This window comes from Pipistrellus hanaki, assembly GCF_964339955.1.
Source record: "Pipistrellus hanaki genome assembly, chromosome: 2".
Classification (NCBI taxonomy): Eukaryota; Metazoa; Chordata; class Mammalia; order Chiroptera; family Vespertilionidae; genus Pipistrellus; species Pipistrellus hanaki.
This window is the reverse complement of record NC_140504.1, coordinates 159,037,924-159,060,373: the sequence shown is the minus strand read 5'-3', so window position 1 is coordinate 159,060,373 and position 22,450 is coordinate 159,037,924. Positions and strand designations below refer to the sequence as shown.

The following is a 22,450-nucleotide window of genomic DNA, read 5'->3' as shown; positions in this document are numbered from 1 at the left end:
GGGCCTAGAGGTTACACACACCCTTTTGAAAAATGTATACTCCTCAGAGCTGAAAAGGTTGATGGCTTTCCAAAAATGAGCCTCTGCAGCACCTGCCTTACTAAGCAGACTTTGGCCAGCTCCTAGCATCATCATTCTTTGTCACTAGTAATTGTGTCTCAGCATCCCATGAGTAACATATTTCTTTTTGGGACCAATTGTCTTGTATGTTATGTGTATATTTTTAATTCTGTAGTGCTGTTCATGCATTTTCAAGCTGAGAACCGAGGAAATGATCATAACTTGAGCCAGGCACTTGGCATTTACTGTGTACTGATTATGCCTATGTTAACATCCGCAGAAATGAAGGTGCGGTCAATCAGATGGCTGTGGCTCCCGTTCCGTTACCATCAAGTTCCCCATCTTTTATTGAGGTAAGATGGCTCCTAATTAGCTTATCGTGAATATATTAGATGGGTTTGTCATAATTCTTTTTTCCCCAAATCTAACTTTTTTGACTTTCAGTATCTTAAAATTCATAAAATGTATTATCTAAGGAATATACCTAAATAAAATAGAAAGTATTTGAAGTACTAGTATGATTATAGAGTAATCTAAAAACAATGTTACACAAATACTTTAGAAGTTAACCATATGAGTATTGCCTTCCTCAAAGTTTCTTAAAGTTTTTTTTCTAGACATAGAATATGTCCTCATTTCTTAGAAAATTCTTTTTTAATAACTGAATAATAGTACCACCTCTTTCTTTATGGTTTCAAAACACTTTAATACCTATGATTGTAGGTGTCTTTAAGTAATTACTTTCATCTACTGATAGGGGACATACTAACACAACAAGATTGCTATCATAATGATCTGCTTCTAGAGATAGATGATAGATAGATAGATAGACAGATAGATAATAGATAGATAGATAGATAGATAGATAGATAGATAAACTAGTGTGTCTTCCCATCTGAGGGAATATTACATTCTCTTTATGTTTTTTAGTTATTGAATTATTTTTTAATTTCAAAAAGAAATACATAATTATTATAACTAATCAAATGCAGATTTATTAGAAGAAAGGGTTTTATCTTTTCCCACCCCCAAGGAAGTTCCTGTTTACCATTTAGTATCTCTCCATGCTTTTTCCTTTGCTTCTACACAAAAATGAAGTTGATTTCCCCCACACATCTTGGCCTCTCCACCCCTTTGTCTTTGTTTCTTCTACCTGGATGCCTTCCCACTTCCTCCTTATTAACTCTCAACCACCAATTCCTTGAAGAATTACCTTTTTGGAAACCTCTTCCACATGTCCTATAACTCAAAATGAATAAAATAATTTACAGAGAAGGTGTAAGTCCTCAGATGAGAGAGGCTAGTCTTCTGACCTGCTTCATCCCACACCATTCCCTTCAGTAATCTTTACTCCCTTCACAGTTAAATAGTACTATGATTCCTTGAAAAGGTAAACATTATCCTTTGTCCTTTGTGTGACATCACCTGGTCCTTATAGAAAAAGACAGACCCATTTCTGCATGGGTTTAGCAAGGATTCTGTTACTTGTAGTTCCCTCATTATCTTAATGTTTTAATGCCATCAACATTAAAATTAAATTTAAAATGGAAAAAAGAATGTAGGATTGGCCCTGGCCAGTGTGGCTCAGTTTGTTGGGTGTCGTCCCATGCACTACAAGGTTGCTGATTCCCAGTCAGGGCATGTGCTCAGGTTGTAGGCCTCATCTCATCCCCAGTAGGGGTCTTGCAGAAGGCAGCTGGCCGATATGTTACCCTCACATCGATATTTCTCTCTCTCTCTCTCTCTCTCTCTCTCTCTCTCTCTCTCTCTCTCTCTCTCTCTGTCTTTCTCTCTCAAAATCAATTTTTAAATCTTTTTTTTAAGTAGGATTGTAAGCATCACTCTAAACTGTATGGTTTTAAAGGTTAAGCTTTTTGTCTTCTTTTTTTTTTTTAAATCTTTATTGTTCATATTATTACAGATGTTCCTCTTTTTTTTCACCCCCTCCGTTACTCCCCTCCACCAGGTTCCCACCCCACCCTCTGCTCTTTCCCCACCCCTCAGTGTCCTCATCTTGATAATTCAATCCTCAGTGCCTAGCATCTAGTATTTGCTTAATAAATATTTATGGGGTAATCGAATTGCAGGAATCATATTTTTGGCTTTTGTATTGTATCCTTGATGCTTTATTTTAGTGTTGAGTACTTCTTATTGATTCAATTCATTCTGATGCTATTTACCAAATATCTACTTTGTAGAGCATACAAAGATTAATTGCAAATAGTTTATACCCTCAAAGAACTTAGAGTCTTATAGTAAAACATGTGTATTACTAAAACAAGGTGCCCTCAGAGATAAAACTTTAGGAGGAAGTTCACAGAAGATGAATGGTGTTTCCTAATAGGAGAAAAGCTATTTCTGATCAATAGATTGTATTTTAAAATACGAATATGAGTATGGTTGGTAAGAATGTGGGAATAGCACAAATAAAAACACAAAACTAAAATAAATCAGGTTGTAAAATGGGAGAAAGTATAAGGGTCCATGAAAGGGAGTAAAAGAAGTTGGGGTTAGAAAAATAAATTGAGGTCAAATGAAAGAGGCTTGATCATAGATCTCAGAAGATTTGAAGAGAGAAGCCCAAATAGGAAGCCACTGCTGTGGTATCTTGTAAGAGGCACTGAGGACTCACGTATACTCAGGTCGTACGATATTTATTCCATTCTTTGATGAGGCAGGCTTCTACAACTTTTCTCAGAAAGTTGTGCTTTTTTTAATACTAAGTGAGATGGAGCAGGCCTGATAAAGAATGGAGAGGCTGGTTACTTAGCAAGTGTCATTAGCATAATTTCCATTATATCTTAATTGTACACTGCCTTTCTGGAATTCTGAGCAGCCTAGAAGGTATGCTCCTCATTGGGGGTAGAAGAAAGAAATTCAAACTGTCACATTTAATAAACATGACTTTGCAGAAAGAAATATTTGTGAATTTAGGCTGGCAATGAGACAAATAAATCATGTGTTTTTTTTAAGAGAGCATTGGATTTAGGAAAGATGGAGATGAGAAAATTTAAACCAACATTTGTTTTATTTTTTAATAAAAGAACTTTTAACTATATCAGGTATATATGATTGCTGGAGGTTGTATTTCTTTTAAAAATTAAGCTTAGGCTGAAACCAGTTTGGCTCAGTGGATAGAGTGTTGGCCTGCAGACTGAAAGGTCCCAGGTTCTATTCCGGTAAGGACATGTGCCTTGCTTGCGGACACATCCCCGGTGGCGGGGGAGGGTGCAGGAGGCAGCTGATCGATGCATCTCTCTCATCGATGTTTCTGACTCTCTATCCCTCTCTCTTCCTCTCTGTAAAAAAATCAATAAAATATATTAAAAAATAAAAAATAAAAATTAAGCTTAGCAAATCTTAAATTAAATTAAAAGGAAAACAGTTGTATATACTAATATGCTTTTTTGTTGTGTTAAATGGGATAAGAAGGTAGAGAACCACACTATGGAACATTTATCTGATCAGAGGTGTTTTCCCAACCCATGAAAACATCCTTACCTAATTTAACTTTTCTTAATAGCCTGCTCTCAAATTAAACATAAATTGCTGCTGTCAAGATTCTCATCGTCTAGTTGGAGAAAACTATAGTCAAATAATTGGCATGAAAAAATGAAGTAGTATTAAAAATAAAAATTTGTCATCACTTAATAGAGAAGAATTTTTGGAGGAGGCCAAGGGAGGAAGTTTAGAATGACCCTGAATATTTGTAAGAGATATCTCAGTGGGGATTGAATAGAATTTCTTATCAGTCTTTTTACTTTACTATTTACTTATTTGGAGAGAGAGGGTAAAGGCTGTGTTAAATGTGTAATCACAAGCCTTGCCTTTTCTTTTCATTCGTCTGTAAAGCATAATTTACCGTGGAATCTTACCATGGCCTTCATGGGGAAGGATCATTCTCCTTGAGCAGCCTTGGCTGAACAGGCAGCATGGGACAGGTGTTTGAAGATCACAAGAGAGGAAAGGAATACCCAGCCATGAGGATTAGCTGAATCTTAGATGTCAGTGGGCCGCTATCCATCAGCCAGATGGCCTTCACACCACCATGATCCAATCATGCTTTGGAAATCATGCTAGCTGACCTATTTTCCCCTTCCCATCTCTGGCTGAGTCCTGTTTTCTAAGCTCCTGGTCAGCGGGGTATTTTGAAGACTTCTTAATATGAGCCATTCTGTTCTCAGAGCAGAATCCACGTTGTTTTGTTCTGTGCCTCATTAAAGCATGAGACTACTTTATAAACTTGAGCTCTCCTGAAAAACTAAATGCTCTACTGCAAACCCCTCTCAGTTGGAACTTCCTTTTTACCTGACTCTCCTCTCCATCTGTGTTTTGACTTTAAACCCCTCTGTAGAGCCATTTCAAACTAAACTGGAAAAGCTTTACAAAGGGCTCGTGGTACAGTTAAAAAGAACATTGACTTTGAAATACGATAGACCTAAGATGAATTTTAAAATTTGAATCAAACAAAGGAAATGAATGAGGCACAGATTTTTGAATTCAGGATCTTTCCGTCTCATTGGGAAGTTCACTTCTGTACACACATAATTAAGATATAAATGACACACAATGGCACATGTCATAAGGTAAAATATTAGATGAGTTAGAGGAAGAAGTGATGTTTTCAGCTAAGAAGGAAAGGATTTATTGAGTAGCATTTGAGATAGAGCTTTATAAGATGTAAAGGGTATTATCTTTGTTTTTATTCAAATCATAATGATTACATAGGCTGCCCCGGCCAGTGTGGCTCCGTTAGTTAAGCATCACTCTGTATAGCAGAGGGTCATGGGTTCAATTCCAGGTTGTGTGCTTAATCCTCAGTGGGGGAAAGGGGATGAAGGCAACCCATTAATGTTTATCTCTCTTGCTCTCTCTCTAAAATCAATAAAAACATTTTTTTTAAAAAGATAACTGTATTAAAAAAAAAAAAAAAAAGGAATTCGTAGACCATTTGCAAACTAGGCTGCTTTGCCCATTTTTTTTTAAATTTTCTTAGTTGAAGGATTAAGTGGCTGTTTTCTCCCCCACTATAGTGTTCATTTTTTAAAACCAAGAAAATATATTACTGAGAAATATTAAAGATTCCTCTCATTTTTATATGCTTTCTTTCCCACATTCATATAAGGCAACAGGGCATGGATTAAGAACCTGTCTCAATAAAAGCTAGAAAAAAAGATCAACAATATCTAGTGCTGTGCTAATAGAACTTTCACATGTTTATCTATTAAACTTCAGGGCAACCTAACAGGGTAGTTTTTTAATTTGGTATTTTTATCTGTACCTTAAAAACAAGTACTCAGATTTCAAAGTAATGCAGAAAATCATATAATTCTAAGTAGCACAGTTAAAATTGGAATCCAGATCTCACCAAGTCTAATATCCATGCTACTTTCTTTCTTGGACTTTTCTTTTTCTTTTAGCTCATTTCTCACAGCTCTCCTTTATTTAAAAAAAAAAAAGTAATAAAACATACTAATTCTTCTATATCAAACAGTATAGAAATAACTAATGCAAAATTTCCCAATTTCTAGCCCTACCCTTCAGAATTAGCAATTTTTAAAATGTATTCTATATCCTTACAGATATTTTCCCTTCTTCAATATATCTGTCACATATGAAAAGATTACCCTAATTTAGTCTTTCAATGGTGTGTGAAAATTCCTGTTTCTGCATTATCAATACTGAATGTTTTCTTTCTGTTCTCTTGTCTATTTGATAGATGAAAGAATGCTATATCTGCTTTCATTTGCATTTCTTGAGTTATAAGTGAGTTAGACTGTCCCCAAGTCAAAACTATTTTCTCTACAAACAATCCCATTTGAATTTGTCGTAATCCCAAAAGGGTGATATTTTAAAATAAAAATCTAGATAAACACAAGAAGATACTCCATTTATTATCCTTATGTGCCCTTAGAAATTAAAGAAACTTCTAGTTAATTATAACATTTAATATCATAATTCAATTGAGGAGATCCCTAATGTGTTTTGGAATTTTAATGGATCTTATTATTACCAGATGTCTCATTAATGTTAAATAAGTATTTTTAGTAATCTGCAGGGGGGGAAAAATCATCAAGAAAAGAAGTATTCAATTCATCCATTGTTTCAACCAGTATTTGTCATGTTCCCATGTGCCAGGCAGAGTGTTTAGGTACGTGAGTTGAAGAAATAAGATAACTACAGTCTTTTATCTCAAACAGTTTAGTCTTGTGCAGAAAATAAATATCTCAGAAAGCTTAGGCGGGAGGGAACAAATAGCTACTCTAAGAAGGTAAAACAAGAAGTAAACTTATTAGCTCTTATTAGAAGACTGCTGAGGATGAAGCCGGGCTTCAGGTTTGCTCAATCTAGTGGCCCAGTTCTTTCCATCAGGGAACCAGTTCCTTTCATCTCTATCTTTGTTCCCATTCACAATGCCAGCTTCATCCCAAGACTGGTTCCCTCTTGCTAGTGGAATGGCTGGCCAAGCTATTTTGAGCTTCATGCTTTCTTGTTTATTAGGGATGCCTGGGGACTTCAGCTCTTTTAAGATCAGGAAAGACTTTTCCAGCAATCTCCAGCAGACCTCTGTTTGTGTCTCATTGACTAGAAATGGAACATATACCTATTCCTGACAAAATCATTGGCCAATGAATGGGATTAACCTTAAGGCAGTCAGGCCTCTCTGAACAGAAAGTAGGGATCAGCTTTTTCTAAGGCATATCTGTGAGCAATAGAGATAGATATGTACTAGAAAGGAAGAAAATAGGCATGCCTCGGAGAGGAAACAGTACCCACTGCAATAATAAATCAAGCAACTATGATTGAGCATCTGTACAGCTCAGGTCACTGTGAGTAAAGAATGACATCAGTGCCATTTTTCTTTTCAATGTCTTCTAGGATCAGAGCGGCCCCGAACCTGTGAGCAGTGAGGAAGACGGCAGTCTCGAAGCTGGTACTAAACAAGTGCCTGAAAGTGAAAGCTCCAAATTGGTGAGAATCCTGGGTGGTTTCATGCAGAGTTCTCCTTAACGATGTATTATTTATGTTTGTGCCTCTTTGAAAAGGACCAACTACAATATTAACGTCTGCTTCTTTAGGAGTCTTAATTTGAGCTATTCCATATAGTGAGCAATTTGTTCACTCCAAAGAATAGCATACATATTCTCCCACCTTCTTCACACTTGCACTAACTATGCTGCCTGGAACTAAAGAATCAATCTCTCTTATAAGTTTTTTTTGTTTTTGTTTTTGTTTTGTTTTAATATTGGGTATCTTTAAGCATAAGACTGTGCTGAATTAATCCTATTAGCATGGAAAGAGAAGTTAATTTTATTTCATTGATTCATAGGGAGATATACTCAAACTCGCCCAGGGACTAGAGTATTAGGAGAGAGGCAGTTTTAGAGAATTCTTTCTCTTTCTGTGTCCTAATGTTCAATATTTTATTTAGTGTTATTGAACTTCTATGTACTACGCATTTTCTGATCCTTGTAATGTAGATGAAGAAAACTTTCTTTTACACAGGAGCAAACCAAGGGTTGATGGTAACTAACTTGCTAGAGGATGTTGTAGAGCTGGAGATGGGTCCTGTCTGGTCGGACTCCCATGCTTTTGCTCATAATCTACCTTTGTGTTTGGCAGCCTAGCACTTTCAGGGTTACACTTCAAGTTCTAGAAAAAAAATATGGGCTTTTTTTTCTCTGCGTTCCAACATGCTAAATAAATGGCCTAAATAATCACCTGGAGAGAATCCAAGATGGCTGCTCGGGTAGACACCTAGCCGCAGCCGCACGCAACAATTTCAATAAAATACAACTAAAATATAAAATGGACATTACCCAGAACTACAGGAAAGTCAACTGACTGGAAATTCTACAACGAGAAGCAAGGAGAAAACCAGAAGGAAGCGCGGAGGAGCTGTAAAAGCCCAAGGTACAGAGACACGCGGCGCGCACGGAGAGTACAGAGCCGGAGAGGAGGGAGGCCGAGTGCCTGGCTGGCGTTCCCTAGCGGGAAGGAGATAAACACTCTGACTGTCCTGGGCCCCCAACTGCTCTGAACCCCCATTCTAGGCCAGACCCTGGGGACCCAGGCTCATCCAGAGGGAGCTGGGCTGTAAGGCGGTACTCGGGGAAGCAGCGAAAGGAGGTCCCAGAGGCGCGCACACAGCGCGCAGAGAAGGGCCGGCCGGCTGTGCCGTAGGACTGCCCTGGCGGGAAGGAGACAGGCTCCAGACTGCTCTGAACGCCACCTCCAACTCCACTTCCAACTGAACTGAACCCCAGTTTCGGGCCCATTGCGGGAGAGCTTACACTGTTTGGTAGCAGGCGAAAATCGAGGGCACCTTTCTCTCAGAGGCGCTTGCAACAAGTACTGAAGGACCCTGAGTCTCAGGAGTCGCATAGGGCGGGGCTGACGGAAGCCAAGGCTGTAGGCTCCACCCTGAAACCCCGCCCCATCAGGAAAGCTGCCTGCGAAAATGCCTAAACCAAATAGATCACAAACGAAAGAAATGGAGGACAAAAAGAGACTGGATATAGAGTTCAAAACCACACTTATAGGGTTTTTCAAGAGACTCCTAGAAAAGGCCGATAAAATAAATGAGACCTATGAGGATATGAAAAGGGATCAACAAGAAATGCTAAGGGATCAACAAGAAATAAAGAATACATTGTCTGAAATAAAAAATATTCTACAGAGTCCTAAAAACAGAATAGAAGATCGCAAGAATCAAGTCAAAGATTTGGAACATAAAGAGCCAGAAGACACTCCTCTGCAGAAGCTAGAAGGCAAGAGAATCCAGAAAATTGAAGATAATGTAAGAAACCTCTGGGACAACTTCAAACGATCCAACATCAGAATCATGGGGGTCCCAGAAGATGAGAGAGAGCAAGATATCGAAAACATACTGAAAGAAATAGTGACAGAAAACTTCCCCCACCTGGGGAAAGAATTGGACTTACAAGTCCAGGAAGCACACAGAACTCCAAATAAGAGGAATCCAAAGAAGACCACACCAAGACAAATCATAATTAAGATTCCAAGAGCAAAGGACAAAGAGAGAATATTAAAAGCAGCAAGAGCTAAGCAGGTGGTTACCTATAAAGGAGCACCTATACGATTGTCAGCTGATTTCTCAACAGAAACCATGCAGGCCAGACGGGAATGGCAAGAAATATTCAGGGTGATGAATAGCAAGAACCTACAGCCAAAAATACTCTACCCAGCAAAGCTATCACTCAGAATCGAAGGTCAGATAAAGAGCTTCACTAATAAAAAAAAGCTAAAGGAGTTCATCACCACCAAACCAGAATTATATGAATTGCTGAAGGGGGTTCTTTCAGAAGAGAAAGTAAATAAAGATAAAAATTATGAACAACAAATACGTAACTATCAACAAGTGAACCTAAAAACCAAGGAAATTAAAAAAAAAAAAATCTGATGAACAATATTAACTGTTGAATATAATAGAATCAGAGGTATGGAAGGGGAGTGAACTGATGATTCTTGGGGAAAAGGGGAGAGGGGAATGTGGGAAGAGACTGAACATAAACTGTGCACCTATGGATGAGGACAATGGGGAGTGGGGAAAGGGCAGAGGGTGGGGTGGGAAGGGGGGGAAAGGAACACTTGTAATAATATGAACAATAAAAATTTATTTAAAAAAAATAAAATAAATAATCACCTGCATGCTTGGATCCAGGCTCGGGGTTGCACCTGAAAGCACTCTGCACTACTGCCTCTCAGAGAGGCATTCTCCAAAGATATACAAATGGCCAATAAACACATGTAAAGATATTCAACCTCGTTAACCATTCGAGAAGTGCACATCAAAATCAGAATGAGCTTCTAGTTCACACCTCCTAGGATGGCTCTAATGAAAAAGACAGATAATAAAAAGCACTGTCAAGGATGTAGAGAAATTGGAGCTCTCACATCTTGCTGGTAGGAAAGTGGTACAGCCAGTTTGAAAAACAGTTTGCAGTATTATTTAATAGCTAGACATTATGTACTTATCACTGTAGTAGATACTTTAAAATATTACCTCATTTACCTGGCAAAAAAATAATATGCCATGTGATGTCTGATTCAGGTTCAGTTTATCATGTTGACTGCTTAAAAATGATTCCTAAATGTTTTTAAAATGCTGGTATCCAGATTTGGAAAAATAATTTAAAATGCATTTCTGATGATCATAAGCTTCTTGTTAGGCCTTTCAGGCTGGAATTCTCGGGTGTACATCCTGCTTATTTTTAAAACAAAGCCCTGAACTGCGTGCTCAAAATCTATTATTACCTCCCGTTGGCACTCCATCAAGAGCTGCGGGATTCTTGCGAGCAGATACCACTGTGTGATACTTATTTTCTGTTTCAGATGCAGTAGCAGTAGGAAAACTGCACTTATAGCAAGAGTGTAGAAGTTACCGTAGGCGCATGAGAGAACGTGTCTGAGTCAGCATTGGCCTCTCCTTTGCAACAGTATGCAAATTGCCAGTGGCTGAGCTCAAGTCTATTCAGATATGCCACATTTTTCACAGCTCGTTATACTTCATATCTTGCATTTCTGAAAATCACCTGAGATTTGCCTACATGATAAATTTATCTTTCCTGGTTATAAAAAGGATAGTAGATTTACAGTCAAGTCTACTTCCTTTATGAAAAGTCTACAAGAGAAAAGCTTTTGGCTTTTTCTTCCATTCTCTTCCCCTCTGCATTATAAATGAAGACAACAGAGATCCCAGTCCCCGTGGCTCAGCATCTCTCATCATTGATGTTTCTATCTCTCTCTCCCTCTCCCTTCCTCTCTGAAATAAATACAAATATATATACTTTTAAAAAGATAACATAGAGAGCCAGGGAGCAGGTAAGGTAATCTCATGAACTGAAACACAACAGAACTACAGGTGCATATTTTAAACGTAGATTCACACCTTTGATGTTCCCTAATTTACTTTCACTCCCAGCCACTCTGGAGGCTTGTTATTCAACTTGCTGAGAAGGAAACTATTGCTTTTATCAGATTTTTCTAAATTGAGAAAGCCACCTTACTGTCCTAATTAATTACCACAAAGGGCCCAGAGGAGGAAAATGCCCGCTCAGAGCCCAGAACTCAGACTTTCTTGCCTGTCTCCAGTGCGCTGGCCCCTGTATCCAGAGCTTCTTAGAAACAGTGGTGCCCAGGCACTGCTCTCTGAGTCCGTAAAGGTTTCACTGCCCTGGGAAAACCTTATTTGCTGACATAATTTTAAGATCCTGTCATCTAAAACCTATGTTGATTATTTTATCTTCCAAAGGGAGCAGAACTTAGGCAAGTGTGTATTGAAGGCCTGTTGTGTCCCAGGCACTGTGCTGGCCACGGGTCCAATCCCAGGAAACAGCACACACAGGTCTTACCTTGAGGGAGCTTTCAGAACTGCCGAGGATAATGGCAGCTGATGCTTTCGGAGCATTTACTCCAAAAGGCATCCATCTAAATGTATTAATTCATGTTTAGATGACTGTCTCTAATGCTACTTTATAGGTAGGAAACTGAGGCACAGAGACACTCAAGTCATAAGGGTCACTGCAGGATTTGAATCCAACTCTAGATGAGTCATAGTGCTGATGATGCTAAAGGGGAAGTTACGGTGCCGTGGCAGCTTTTGCTAATGGACTTTCTAATCCAGGTGGACTTTCTAATGAATGTCTGGGAATTAAGCTGGGACTGACACAGGCAAAGGTTGTTGTCTTGTTTCTAGTGTATTAAGAGGCTACAAAGGACCTAAGTCGGCAGTAGACCATTTGTGTTTGTTGTTCATCTGATAGGAAAATTTGTTTTTGATCATTAAATTTGAATATTTGGGGGCTGAGCACTCTTTTCAGTTGCTGTCTTAAACTCAGTGCACTTCTTTCATCTACATTTAGCTCCCTTAGGCCTGGCCCCTGCGAGTTTGTTCTCCTGATGGATCTTTTCTGGGAGCCACTTCATTTTAATCAGAGGCCCGGTGCTGCCGAGAGGTCTCTGCGTGTCTGCTTGAGTCTGTTCTGCTGCAGACCTGCACCCTCAGCATGGTGGGCGGTGGCTGCCACCGCTCCTCAGCCTGTGTGCCAGAAAGGGGCTGACTCGCTTCCCCAGGGTCCACTTTGGAAAAACCACAGGATGTTCTTGTGGGGCTCAGCTAGGACCAATTACTGTGGCCAGACAGACAGGGTGTTTTGATTACCCAGCTTTGGGACAGAAGTCAATGAGCTTTGGTGATGATGATTATGCTCCCATTATTATGTAATATGTAGACAATTCTAGGGTTGCTTTTTTATGTCCACCCATCTGAAGCTGCTTCTCTTGATCAGAGTAATTTGCCTGGCTCACAAAGCATTTTCTCTCAGGAGCTCTCCGTACCGTGCTGAGGATTATCACATAATGCACACAGAATGGGCTGACCCGTTTGTTTTGAGATGGGATGATCTTTCCACACTGCTTCCTCCATCTTCTTATTTAGAGGTCCCCTGTGCAAAGTCAACATGTCTCAGGACCTCAGCTTTGAAGGCACCATGAGCTCCCTTGATGCAGTAGTTGGGAGATCAGCAAGTTTTAAATTTATGTTTAAATCCAAAGCAAGTGACTCACCTGAGGTCACTGCAGTGGCTAGTGCCATTTGTTTCTGTTCCGTACAGGCTCAAAATAAGCAGCATGACTTGTTCTGACCTAATGTCAAATCGAAAATGCAATCACTGTGTTGAGGCTGAGTCCTGAGTCTTTTGCATGCTTGGGGAGAAGTGAGCAGCACTTTCCATTTCTCACGTGACTTACCCCTTGGTTTAGGGCAAAGGCTCTGGAGCAGGATGTGTCTGGGTTAAGCTCTGGCTCAGCAAATCCTTAGCCTTTCTGTGCCTCGATTACATCACCTCTAAAATGAAGATGATAGTAGTACCTAACACACAGGCCTATGGTGGACATCAACATCTGAAATGTTGAATCTGTAGCAACATCTGTAGCATTCAAGCTCAGCGGCCACGGTCAGGGCTCAATAAGACTTAACTGCTGCCGAAACCGGTTTAGCTTAGTGGATAGAGTGTCGGTCTGCGGACTGAAGGGTCCCGGGTTCGATTCCGGGCAAGGGCATGTACCTTGGTTGTGAGCACATCTCCAGTAGGGAGTGTGCAAGAGGCAGCTGATTGATGATTCTCTCTCATCGATGTTTCTAACTCTCTATCCCTCTCCCTTCCTCTCTGTAAAAAATCAATAAGATATATTTTAAAAAAAAGGACTTAACTGTTGTACTGAAACCAGTTTGACTCAGTGGATAGACCGTAGGTCTGCGGACTGAAAGGTCCCAGGTTCGATTCCAATCAAGGGCATATACCTTGGTTGTGGGCACATCCCCAGTGGGGGGTGTGCAGTAGGCAGTTGGTCGATGTTTCTCTCTCATTAATGTTTCTAGCTCTCTCTTCCTCTCCTTTCCTCTCTGTAAAAAATCAATAAAAAATATATTTAAGAAAGAAAAAAAGACTTAACTGTCATTATTATCATCATTGCTGTCATGTACCAGCTCCATCCTTTGGCCCAGAGGTTCAAGGGTAATGAGTAGAAGAAATAGGACAGTGTATTGGGCCACGTGATTTTCAGAGCTCTGGTTGTCTCATCTCATTCTTCCACCTTTTTTAGGACAAGATAAGAGAAAGGGAAGGGGACTAACACTTCTCAGGCTCCTTCACATATGTATCCTTGAGTGAACGTCAAAGTTTCCATAATTATTTCTCTAACCTCTGTTTCACCAGACATGTAAATGCCGTAAGTTCCGGGCTCTGTTAGTCTCTCACTGCCAGCACAGAGTAGATGTTCAATAAGCACGTGTTGAAATCAACTTTGTTTACAGCCCCTTGTTCAAGTAGCTGTTACTGAATTCTTACTGTTGCAAAAGAAAAAGAAGGGGAAAAAATGAAGGTTTTCAAGACTGCTACTGCTAGTAAGTAGTGAAACCACTCTGAACCTAGATTTTTTTGGCTGCTATTCCAGCACCCTTTCCTTTCATTTACAAGTGCAAGTGATGAGGGCAAATTAAACCAAATTAATAGCATGTCTATGTGATATGCAAATTGCATTTTTAATTCTTTCTGTGGGGAAGTCAGTTCCTGTGTCCCACTGCTGGCTAATCTGGGGGTAAACAGAGGGAGACTTGCAGACCTACCGTGTCATTTTCAAACAGAGGCTCCTTTGCTCTTCCGAAGGCCGTTCAATCAGCACTGGAAGGAATAACGCCAATGGTTTCCATTTATTAGGCAGTTTAGAACTTTCATTCTAAAAATTCCTGAGTGTACCATTTATTAACCTTCTCATGTTTTCCTCCTCTCTTTTCAACTGTGGTCCTTTAAAGGATCCCTTTCCCTGTGTACCCTTCCTTTCATCCCTGGCTCTGAAGTCCACTCAAGGGAATTAAGACTTAAGTTACCAAACTTTGATTCATTCAGCACAAGCCCTTTATGAAGTTCATATTCTATTCCACTGTATGTTGAAGAAACAGATAAGATAAACAAATAAAAGTCAGTCATATTAGTATAGTGTATGGGAGTTAGGCACTTAAAAATATAATATGAATGTTGCAAAAATAGTGATAAAATAAATTGGTCATGCTGTGGAATGGCATCACCCAGGGGTCCAGTGAAGAATTAGGGGGTAATTTTATAATTTAGTTTATGTCATACAATCTGTTTAGGAGCAAAGTTGTAAAAAAAAAAAAAAAAAAAAAAAAAAAATTAAAAAGGCCAGGGTTGCAGGGAGAAGTTCTAGGTTCTTTCTCCCATTTCAGGGAAATAAGAGGGAATTTAAATGAGACATAGTTCTGGTCCTAAACAGTAAGTTACAAGTTGATAGCTAAGGGTAGTCACAATTATCCAGGGGTCATAGGCTGTGGTCTCAGGATATTACATGGTGGGGTTACATCTCTCAGATTGTAAACTGATAAACAAAAACAGATCCAAAGACAGAGAAGCATTGGTCAGACTGTCAAACCTCAGAGGAAAGGTGGGGAGGGTGGAGGTAATGGGGAGAGATCAACCAAAGGACTGTTTGCATGCATATAAGCATAACCAATGGACACAGATACACTAGGGGGGTTGAGGGCACAAGTGGGGAGGGATAATGACACATATGTCATACCTTAATAAAGAAAAATAAATAAACAAATAAAAATTTCTCAGGTTGTAAACCAATAGGGTATTGCCGAGATGGCATGAGATTCTTACCTAATCTAGTAATGATAAATGGCTGGGCGTAACCTGATCATTATCTACTGTATTATTAAAAATCTCATGGGAACCTGTTGAAGAAAGGGAACCTGTCAAGATGCCCCAAAAAGAAACTAGGATGAGGGGTAGAGGTAGGGGTAAGGGGTCAGAATCAACATTCCCTAAAGGAGAAAGTGTTCTGTCTGAGTAATTGTTTTCAGCAACCCTATAGTAGAGTTAGGAACGTGGATTTATCATAGGTTGATCCATTTGTTATCATCATTAGCATCTTTATTAAATATTTGTTAATTGCCAGGTGCCATGCTAAGTGTTTTTCTTGTATTGCTCCATTTAATCCTTTTAACATCCAATTTTCCCCATTTTTTTTCAATGAGGAAGCTGAGGCTCTCAAAGGTCAAATATAACCTGCTCACGGTTGCAGAACTCTTAAATTGGACAACTAAGGTCACAGACTCCTATCCCCACTGTAGAAGTTATGCTTCTCGTCTTCAGATCACTTGCCTGCCTGCCATCTAGGTTTCTCTTAGATATTTGCCAAAGGCCAGAATAAGCCCATCCTCTCTCCTTTCCAGATCAGTCTCTCTTCGTGTTCCCTGCAGGGCTCCATGCCTTAGAGAAAACTATCAGACGTTCCCCCGTAAAATTGCCTGTAAAAAAGGATGAGACATGGTGGGAGGCTGACATAAACAGCTTTGTCCACTTATCATTGTCATCATTTATTTCAATTCATTTCCCTTTAGCTATGCATCAGTTTCCCATAAGTTATGATAATTTTCTTCTCTCCTAAGTCTGGACTCTGCACTCCTCCATGGGGTTCAGGACTAACTTATCTTTGTATCTCCCAGTGTCTTCAATGAATGTTTTGTGTTGTTTGTTTGTTTTGCCTCTAATCTGATATCTTAGGGGGTTGGGGCTCTAATATCAAGATTTGGACTCTAGGGATTACTGCTGTGATAGAATAAGATTTAAAAAAAAAAAATGGTTGAAATAACCACCATGGATATCTGATAGGCTTCTTTGGAAATGACAAGCTTGCGTTTATCTCCAAGGCTTAGTCCAGATAGATGAATAGAACTTTCATGCACGGTGTGTTGGTCATTTTTGTAAGAGAATGAAGCCCTGTTAAACCGTGCTTGACACCCGAAATTAGAAAGAACACTTGAGCCCTCCAGTGCTGCTCACTGCTGGTATCTTTCACTTTCAGGAAGACGTGGTGGCAGATCCGCAGAAGGCGATGGAGTGCCCAGCCGACAATGTACGTAACTTTCACTTCAGGTTTTTCTCCACAGGGATGGTGTGCGTTATAAACAGGTTCCCGGAGAAAAGGAGGTGGTTGCAATGAAATCCCACCCTTTCTTACTCGACAGGAAGTTATAGATAGTATGGCTTACAACCTAGAAATCAACCCACAACTGTGTCACCGATTCTGTACAAGGTGTGTGGAAATATCCCCTGTGCATCTCCCGGGACCTACACACCAAGGAGGTGTTTAAAAGTGAGGCATGCCCCAAAACACACTTACACCGTGTCTTACATGATGTCATAAATAAAAATGTGAAATGAGAGAACTTTTCATTTTATAACCTTTAGTATTCCTTGTAGTTTGAGTTTCACTTTCTCTTAAAAACTATAAACTTCTGTCAAATGTGTGTCCTTTGTTGCTATTGAGTATTTTCTTGTTTAAGTCCCGATTCTCATGTCTGTGTGCTAGTTTATACTTTTGTGCTACTAAAATTTACATTATTGCTATATTAATTATTTTTATGTTTAAGAAACTTTGGATTACTGGAGCTTACAGAAAATATGCGATATTTCAAATCTTGCCCAAAAAAAAATGCCTTTGAAAAATCCTCCAAAATCATATGCTAAAAACCTAAATAAAAACAAATAGCTATATGGGGGGTGGGGGGTGGGGGGAATCTTACAAATAACCAAACTCAGTTCAACTGAAAACCTGTAAGCAATTATTTTTTTAAAGTATAGAATCACATTTTTTTTACTTTATGTATTTGCAAATACTGTTTATGTGTTAAGACTTTATTTACTGCCACCTAGCTCAAGGCACAGATCAAACATCTCTCCAATTTTACAGCTGGCCTTTCTTCTTCTTGCTGAAAAACGAGCACTTTTAAGGCATTATCCTTTGGGGAAGTGATTACAAGCCTTTTCTGTGGCTGCAGAAGAGAACCAGCCCAGAGATCAGTGGGCAACATCTGCAGCGAGCCCATCAGCTCATTACAAAGAACTTCCCAAACGGCCGAGCTGTGCCAAGCCGGAATGAGCTTCCTTGTGGAAGTGGAATTTTCCATCCCTGAAGGTTTTCCATCAGAAGCTGGCTGATAGTTTATTAATATATTATCAAAGGATATAAAAGAAATTCATAGCTATTATTAACTGAATTCCTAAGTTCCTGGCACAGTGTTAGACTTATTTATGTAGTTTTCTCTTTAATCTTCAAAAGAACCTGGCAAAGTATGCCAGTATCGCCACCAATTTACAGATGAGGAAGTTGGGGGTAAGGAGATTAAGTGACTTGCCTGTGGCCACCAACAAACGTAGCAATTCAGATATTCTTTCAGGTTATAAATTTTTTCTCTATTATGAAGTCCTGATGAAGTGTAGACCCTTTCCCCAGAAAAATACCGATAAGTATAATTTTGATACAATTACCATTGGTTTTATAGTTTCCAGAATTCCTTCTTAGAAACCCATTTATTCTGGGTTAAAAATCTATGGTTTAACTTTAAGAAATAAGTCTCTCAACTTAAAAAAAAAAAAGGAAAGAAAGAAAGAAAGAAAAAAACTCTGCTTGGGCTCCACACCCCTGGGCACCAAATCACTTGGGGATTCCAGTATTCATAAATTTTAAAAGCTCCCTAGCAGTTCCCATTATGAAGTACTGATTTAGATAGGTTGGATAGCGTTTAAGTCCATTCCTGCTCTCGTATTTGAATATAGTAACATTCAACAGCAACTCCAATCTTTTGGACCTTTCATCCTTGGCAGTTTGGTTTTGTGTCAGTAGGTGAGTCCCAGGAGCATATGGTTCATCCATCGCCACACCTACCAACAAGAGGTCTGCTTCTAAATATACTTGTTTGGATGTTTTCCTTGCTTTCTATGGACTGTTTCCTGTGGGGTTTTTTGTTTTTTGTTTTTTCTTCGTTGAATTCAATTCTACCAGTATGTATTGGAAACCTGTTATGCACAATGAAAGGGGATGTTACATGGAATGGGGATAGAAAGGTGAGGAACATACATTCCTTGCTATTTATAAAAGTCATGCTGTAGTGCGTGCTGTCTCTTGTGCTTTCCTGTTTTAAAACTCACATGATTTTTTTCATAAAAGAACTCTGCACCTTACATTCACCTTTGTTATCGATGTTCTTTCATGAGATGATATAAATCGGAAGTTAAATATAAATACCATATGAGTTAAGATTTAGGCTCCTTCACAGCAAGAAGTTCCTCTTTTACATAAGTCAGGAGATGATCACTTTCAAGTGATAAGGTGTCCCCATGGTGACAGGCATCCAGCACCTCTCATATGATTATTATACCATTCTTATTGACTATTGGAATCGTTAAAACATGGCATCCAATAATGGGTCTAAGGTGACCACTCCAGGTAGTACCATTCTATCCACTTTCCAGCTAGGGAGAAGGGGAAAGTATGATGTTTCTCCTTAAGAGAATAATATGAAAATTATGTAGTTCATGTCTGTTTACATCCCATGGACCAGGACTTCCTCTGTGGACACATCTAATGTCAAGGAGTCTGGGAAAGGTGGTTTTTAGAGTAATCAAACATTTAGTTGCTTCTATTGCTCAGTGTTCTTATAGTAAACCCTTATTTGTCATTCTTCCACTTCCTTCCCTTTATTTTTTTAATATGTATTTATTGATTTCATAGAAAAAGGAAGAGGGAGAGAGAGATAGAAACATCAACGATGAGTGAGGATCATTGATCAGCTGTCTCCTGAATGCCCCACACTGGGGATTGAGCCTGCAACTCGGTCATGTGCCCTGATCAGGAATTGAACCGTGATCTACTGGTTCATAAGTTTATGCTCAACCACTGAGCCATGCCGCCAAGTCCCTCTTTTTAAAAGTATTGAAAATCTGCATTTGAATAAGTCTTTTATAAGTATGCAGCTATTATTAAATGATGGTGATAGAAAAACTACAGGAGAAATATGAACATCTGTTCAGTTTTTGCCTAGCAGCTGTTTGATAAACTTATAACGTTCTTCACTACCGACTTCAAGTCCTATCTCTTCCTCTAATTAGCTGTGTGATTTTAAAATGTTACTTGACATTTGTGTCTTATTTTTCTTTCTCTGGAAAGGAGAATAATATCTAACATTCAAGGTTGTTCTGATTAAATGAATTCATGGATGTAAAAGTGTTTTTTGAAAACTGGAAAGCACAATACAGATATACAGGGTGGTATTGTTGCACACTCCTCAAGCTTGTACTGAGGTACTGCCTTCTACTGACAAATCTTGAGGAGTTACCATTCTGGAGCAGTTACCTTGATCCTATTTCTAGACTCCAGGGACAGCCTGGTGCTTCACTGCCTCCACCAGGATCTTCCAGCTGGGGATGGGTTCCCTGGCTAACTACAGATCCAGAAGGCAGGTCAGGTCACTACCTATATTTCTTAACTGCCTGTTAAGCAAGCATGGAGTCCTTTTGGTTTTTCTTAGTTCCCCGATACTAATATTCATTGGTAGTATCATCAATAATAATCCAGAATCACAGGTTAATTTTCTAAAGCTCACATGTTCTTTCATGGAATTACTCATTCATATTCTACTCTGAGTTTCTATGACTTCAGTTTTGCTCTTCTATATGCATTTATCTGCTTACTTTTCATTCATTCCTCAAACATGTATGGAGGCCCTACTATTTGGAAGCACTGGGGACCAAAGGCAAATAAAGCACAGTTCTTCGAGGTGACCTAAATGTATTTGGTGTACCTGGCATTTAGTAGGCCTTCAGTAGATGTTTGTAGTCCCTTCCTTCCTCCCATGTTGCTCAGCTAACCTACTTGGTGCATCACTGACTATTGTGAATGTGTCCAGAAGACACGGGTGGTGCTGTATGCTCAGAACATCTGCAGCATACATTCTTTGTCATTGGGCACAGCACATATTTACGGACTTCACATTGATTTCATCAGAATAAAGAGAAATTATTAAAATTTCGGTTTTGCTTCCCAGCCCCATATTCATCTACAGATCACAATGATAGAGTATCTTCCACTTTTATCCTTCTCCCCTTCTTTGATCCATTACTCATCAAAGCATTTTAGACATAAAGTTCAGTAGGGAAGCATGGGGAATGGGATAGAAATCATCCTAACTTCCTTTTGCCCCTTCTCCTACTCTAAATTCTTAAAAGACGTTATTGGAATGTACTATTGTTTAGGTAACAATACACCAATTTTAAAGTCTCTCCTCTTTGACATTTGTCAAATTTTTCTTCCTTTTGTAGGCTGTCAGCCAGAAACAGCAAAAATATTCAACAAAAGTCTCCTTCAGTTCACAAGAGATACCTTTAGCACCAACTCCATCATACCATTCAACAGATGCAGGCTTCACGGGCTGTGGTAAGGTTTTCTCTCTGAGCAGAATGGAATTGACTCACACTTTTAAAAAGGGAGGGATTGTGCTAGCCATTTGCCCATTGCACTCGCCATTGAAGGGTGTCAGGTTTGATTCCAATCAAAGGCACTATCTAGATTGTAGGCTTGATTGCCAGTGGTTTGGACAAGTGTTCGAGGCAGCCAAGCAACAAATCAAATGATGTATTTATTTCACATCAATGTTTCTCTCTCTGTCTCTTTCTCTCCCTCCCATTCTCTCTAAAAATCAATGGAAAAAAATATCCTCAGGTGAGGATTAACGAACAAAACAAAACAAAAAAGGGCTGCTGATGTCCTGAAAAGAGCACTAGACTAGGAGTCAGGAAGCGGGGTTTTGCACCCCCCCTCCACTTCCTTAGCTTTGAGCTTGGCCAAGTCACTTTACTTCCTATACCATTCTCCTCATCTCTACCACTGAGATTGCCTATTGCATATTGAATATTAAAGTACTCAGTAAATGCTGTTTGAATCTGAAGCTTACAAATTATTCTCCCATCTCTCCAAAAGATTGTGTTTATTATACTTCATGAGTAATGTCTTTTAAAAATCATATTGGCCAAATTGTTAACTTTGCATATGTTGATGTAAGCTATTTGAAGACTGATAATTTTCAGTGCTTAGAAAAATTGGTGTTCACTCTCTCTCTCTCTCTTTGAATTCCTGGCTTGAATTATGATGACTGGTGGTTGAAAATAGAACTTCAAAATGAATAATGAGTATTTCTATTTTGCTTTTATGCAATGTAAGTCAGTAAAAGGCGGGGAAAAGGAGGACTATTTACAACACCATGTCACCAATGGCAAAGCATAAATCTACATGAACTTAGCACGACTAACACCTTATGGTATTTATCCTTACATATTTTTATAAATATTAGCTCATAAAAAATTTAATATGCAGATACTATTCTAAAGAACTGGATTTTTACTAAAATACCTGAAGAATGTGGTCAGCAAATGACCCCGGGTCAAATTTGGCTCGCCCTCTGTTTTCATATGGTCTGCAAGCTACAAATGGTTTTTATATTTTTTAAGAGTTGAAAAAATCAAAAGAATATTTAATGACAGTGATGTGAAATTCACATTTCAGTGTCTATAAATAAAGTTTTATTGAACACTCATTTGTTTACATGTTGTCTCAGGCTGTTTTCACACTCTAAGGATAAAGTTGAGTGGTTGCAACGGAGACCATATGCCCTATAAAACCCAAAATATTTACTACCTGGCCTTTTACTGGAAAAGTTTGCTGACTGCAATGGAGACCAATTGAGTTTTGATCATAAATATATCACATATTTATGCCTCAATAGCAGACATTAATCATCCTACAATTTAATCTGTAGAAATGTATTCAGTCAGTCACCTACTTATCCAGCCTTTACTGGGGACTTGATATGCATGAGGCTCTGGGCTGGATCCTATGAGAGAAATAAATACCGAGACTGAGTCAGGACTGGCTGGTGTCAGGCAAAAGTGGAGGAGGGAAGGAAGTGCCATCGCCAGCATCTCTGTGTGTTCACTCTCTTCTCACTCAA

At 39.1% G+C, this 22,450-nt stretch overlaps 1 protein-coding gene and 1 long non-coding RNA gene across 6 annotated transcripts in view; one reads left to right on the top strand and one right to left on the bottom strand.

The window, feature by feature from the left end:
- PATJ (PATJ crumbs cell polarity complex component) overlaps positions 1 to 22,450 on the top strand; it is a 762,329-nt gene that overhangs the window by 215,307 nt on the left and 524,572 nt on the right. For all 5 annotated transcript variants that reach the window (XR_014794340.1, XM_084876078.1, XM_084876077.1 and 2 more), the window contains 4 exons: positions 341 to 413; positions 6,940 to 7,032; positions 16,471 to 16,521; positions 20,766 to 20,880. Coding sequence is in view for 4 of the 5 variants with exons in the window: in XM_084876078.1 (XP_084732204.1) it covers positions 341 to 413; positions 6,940 to 7,032; positions 16,471 to 16,521; positions 20,766 to 20,880 (332 nt within the window). In the remaining variant the exon portion in view is untranslated. The remainder of the gene's footprint in view (positions 1 to 340; positions 414 to 6,939; positions 7,033 to 16,470; positions 16,522 to 20,765; positions 20,881 to 22,450) is intronic.
- Positions 1 to 22,450, bottom strand: part of LOC311618492 — a 700,613-nt gene that overhangs the window by 657,674 nt on the left and 20,489 nt on the right. The gene's annotated exons all lie outside the window — the stretch shown is intronic.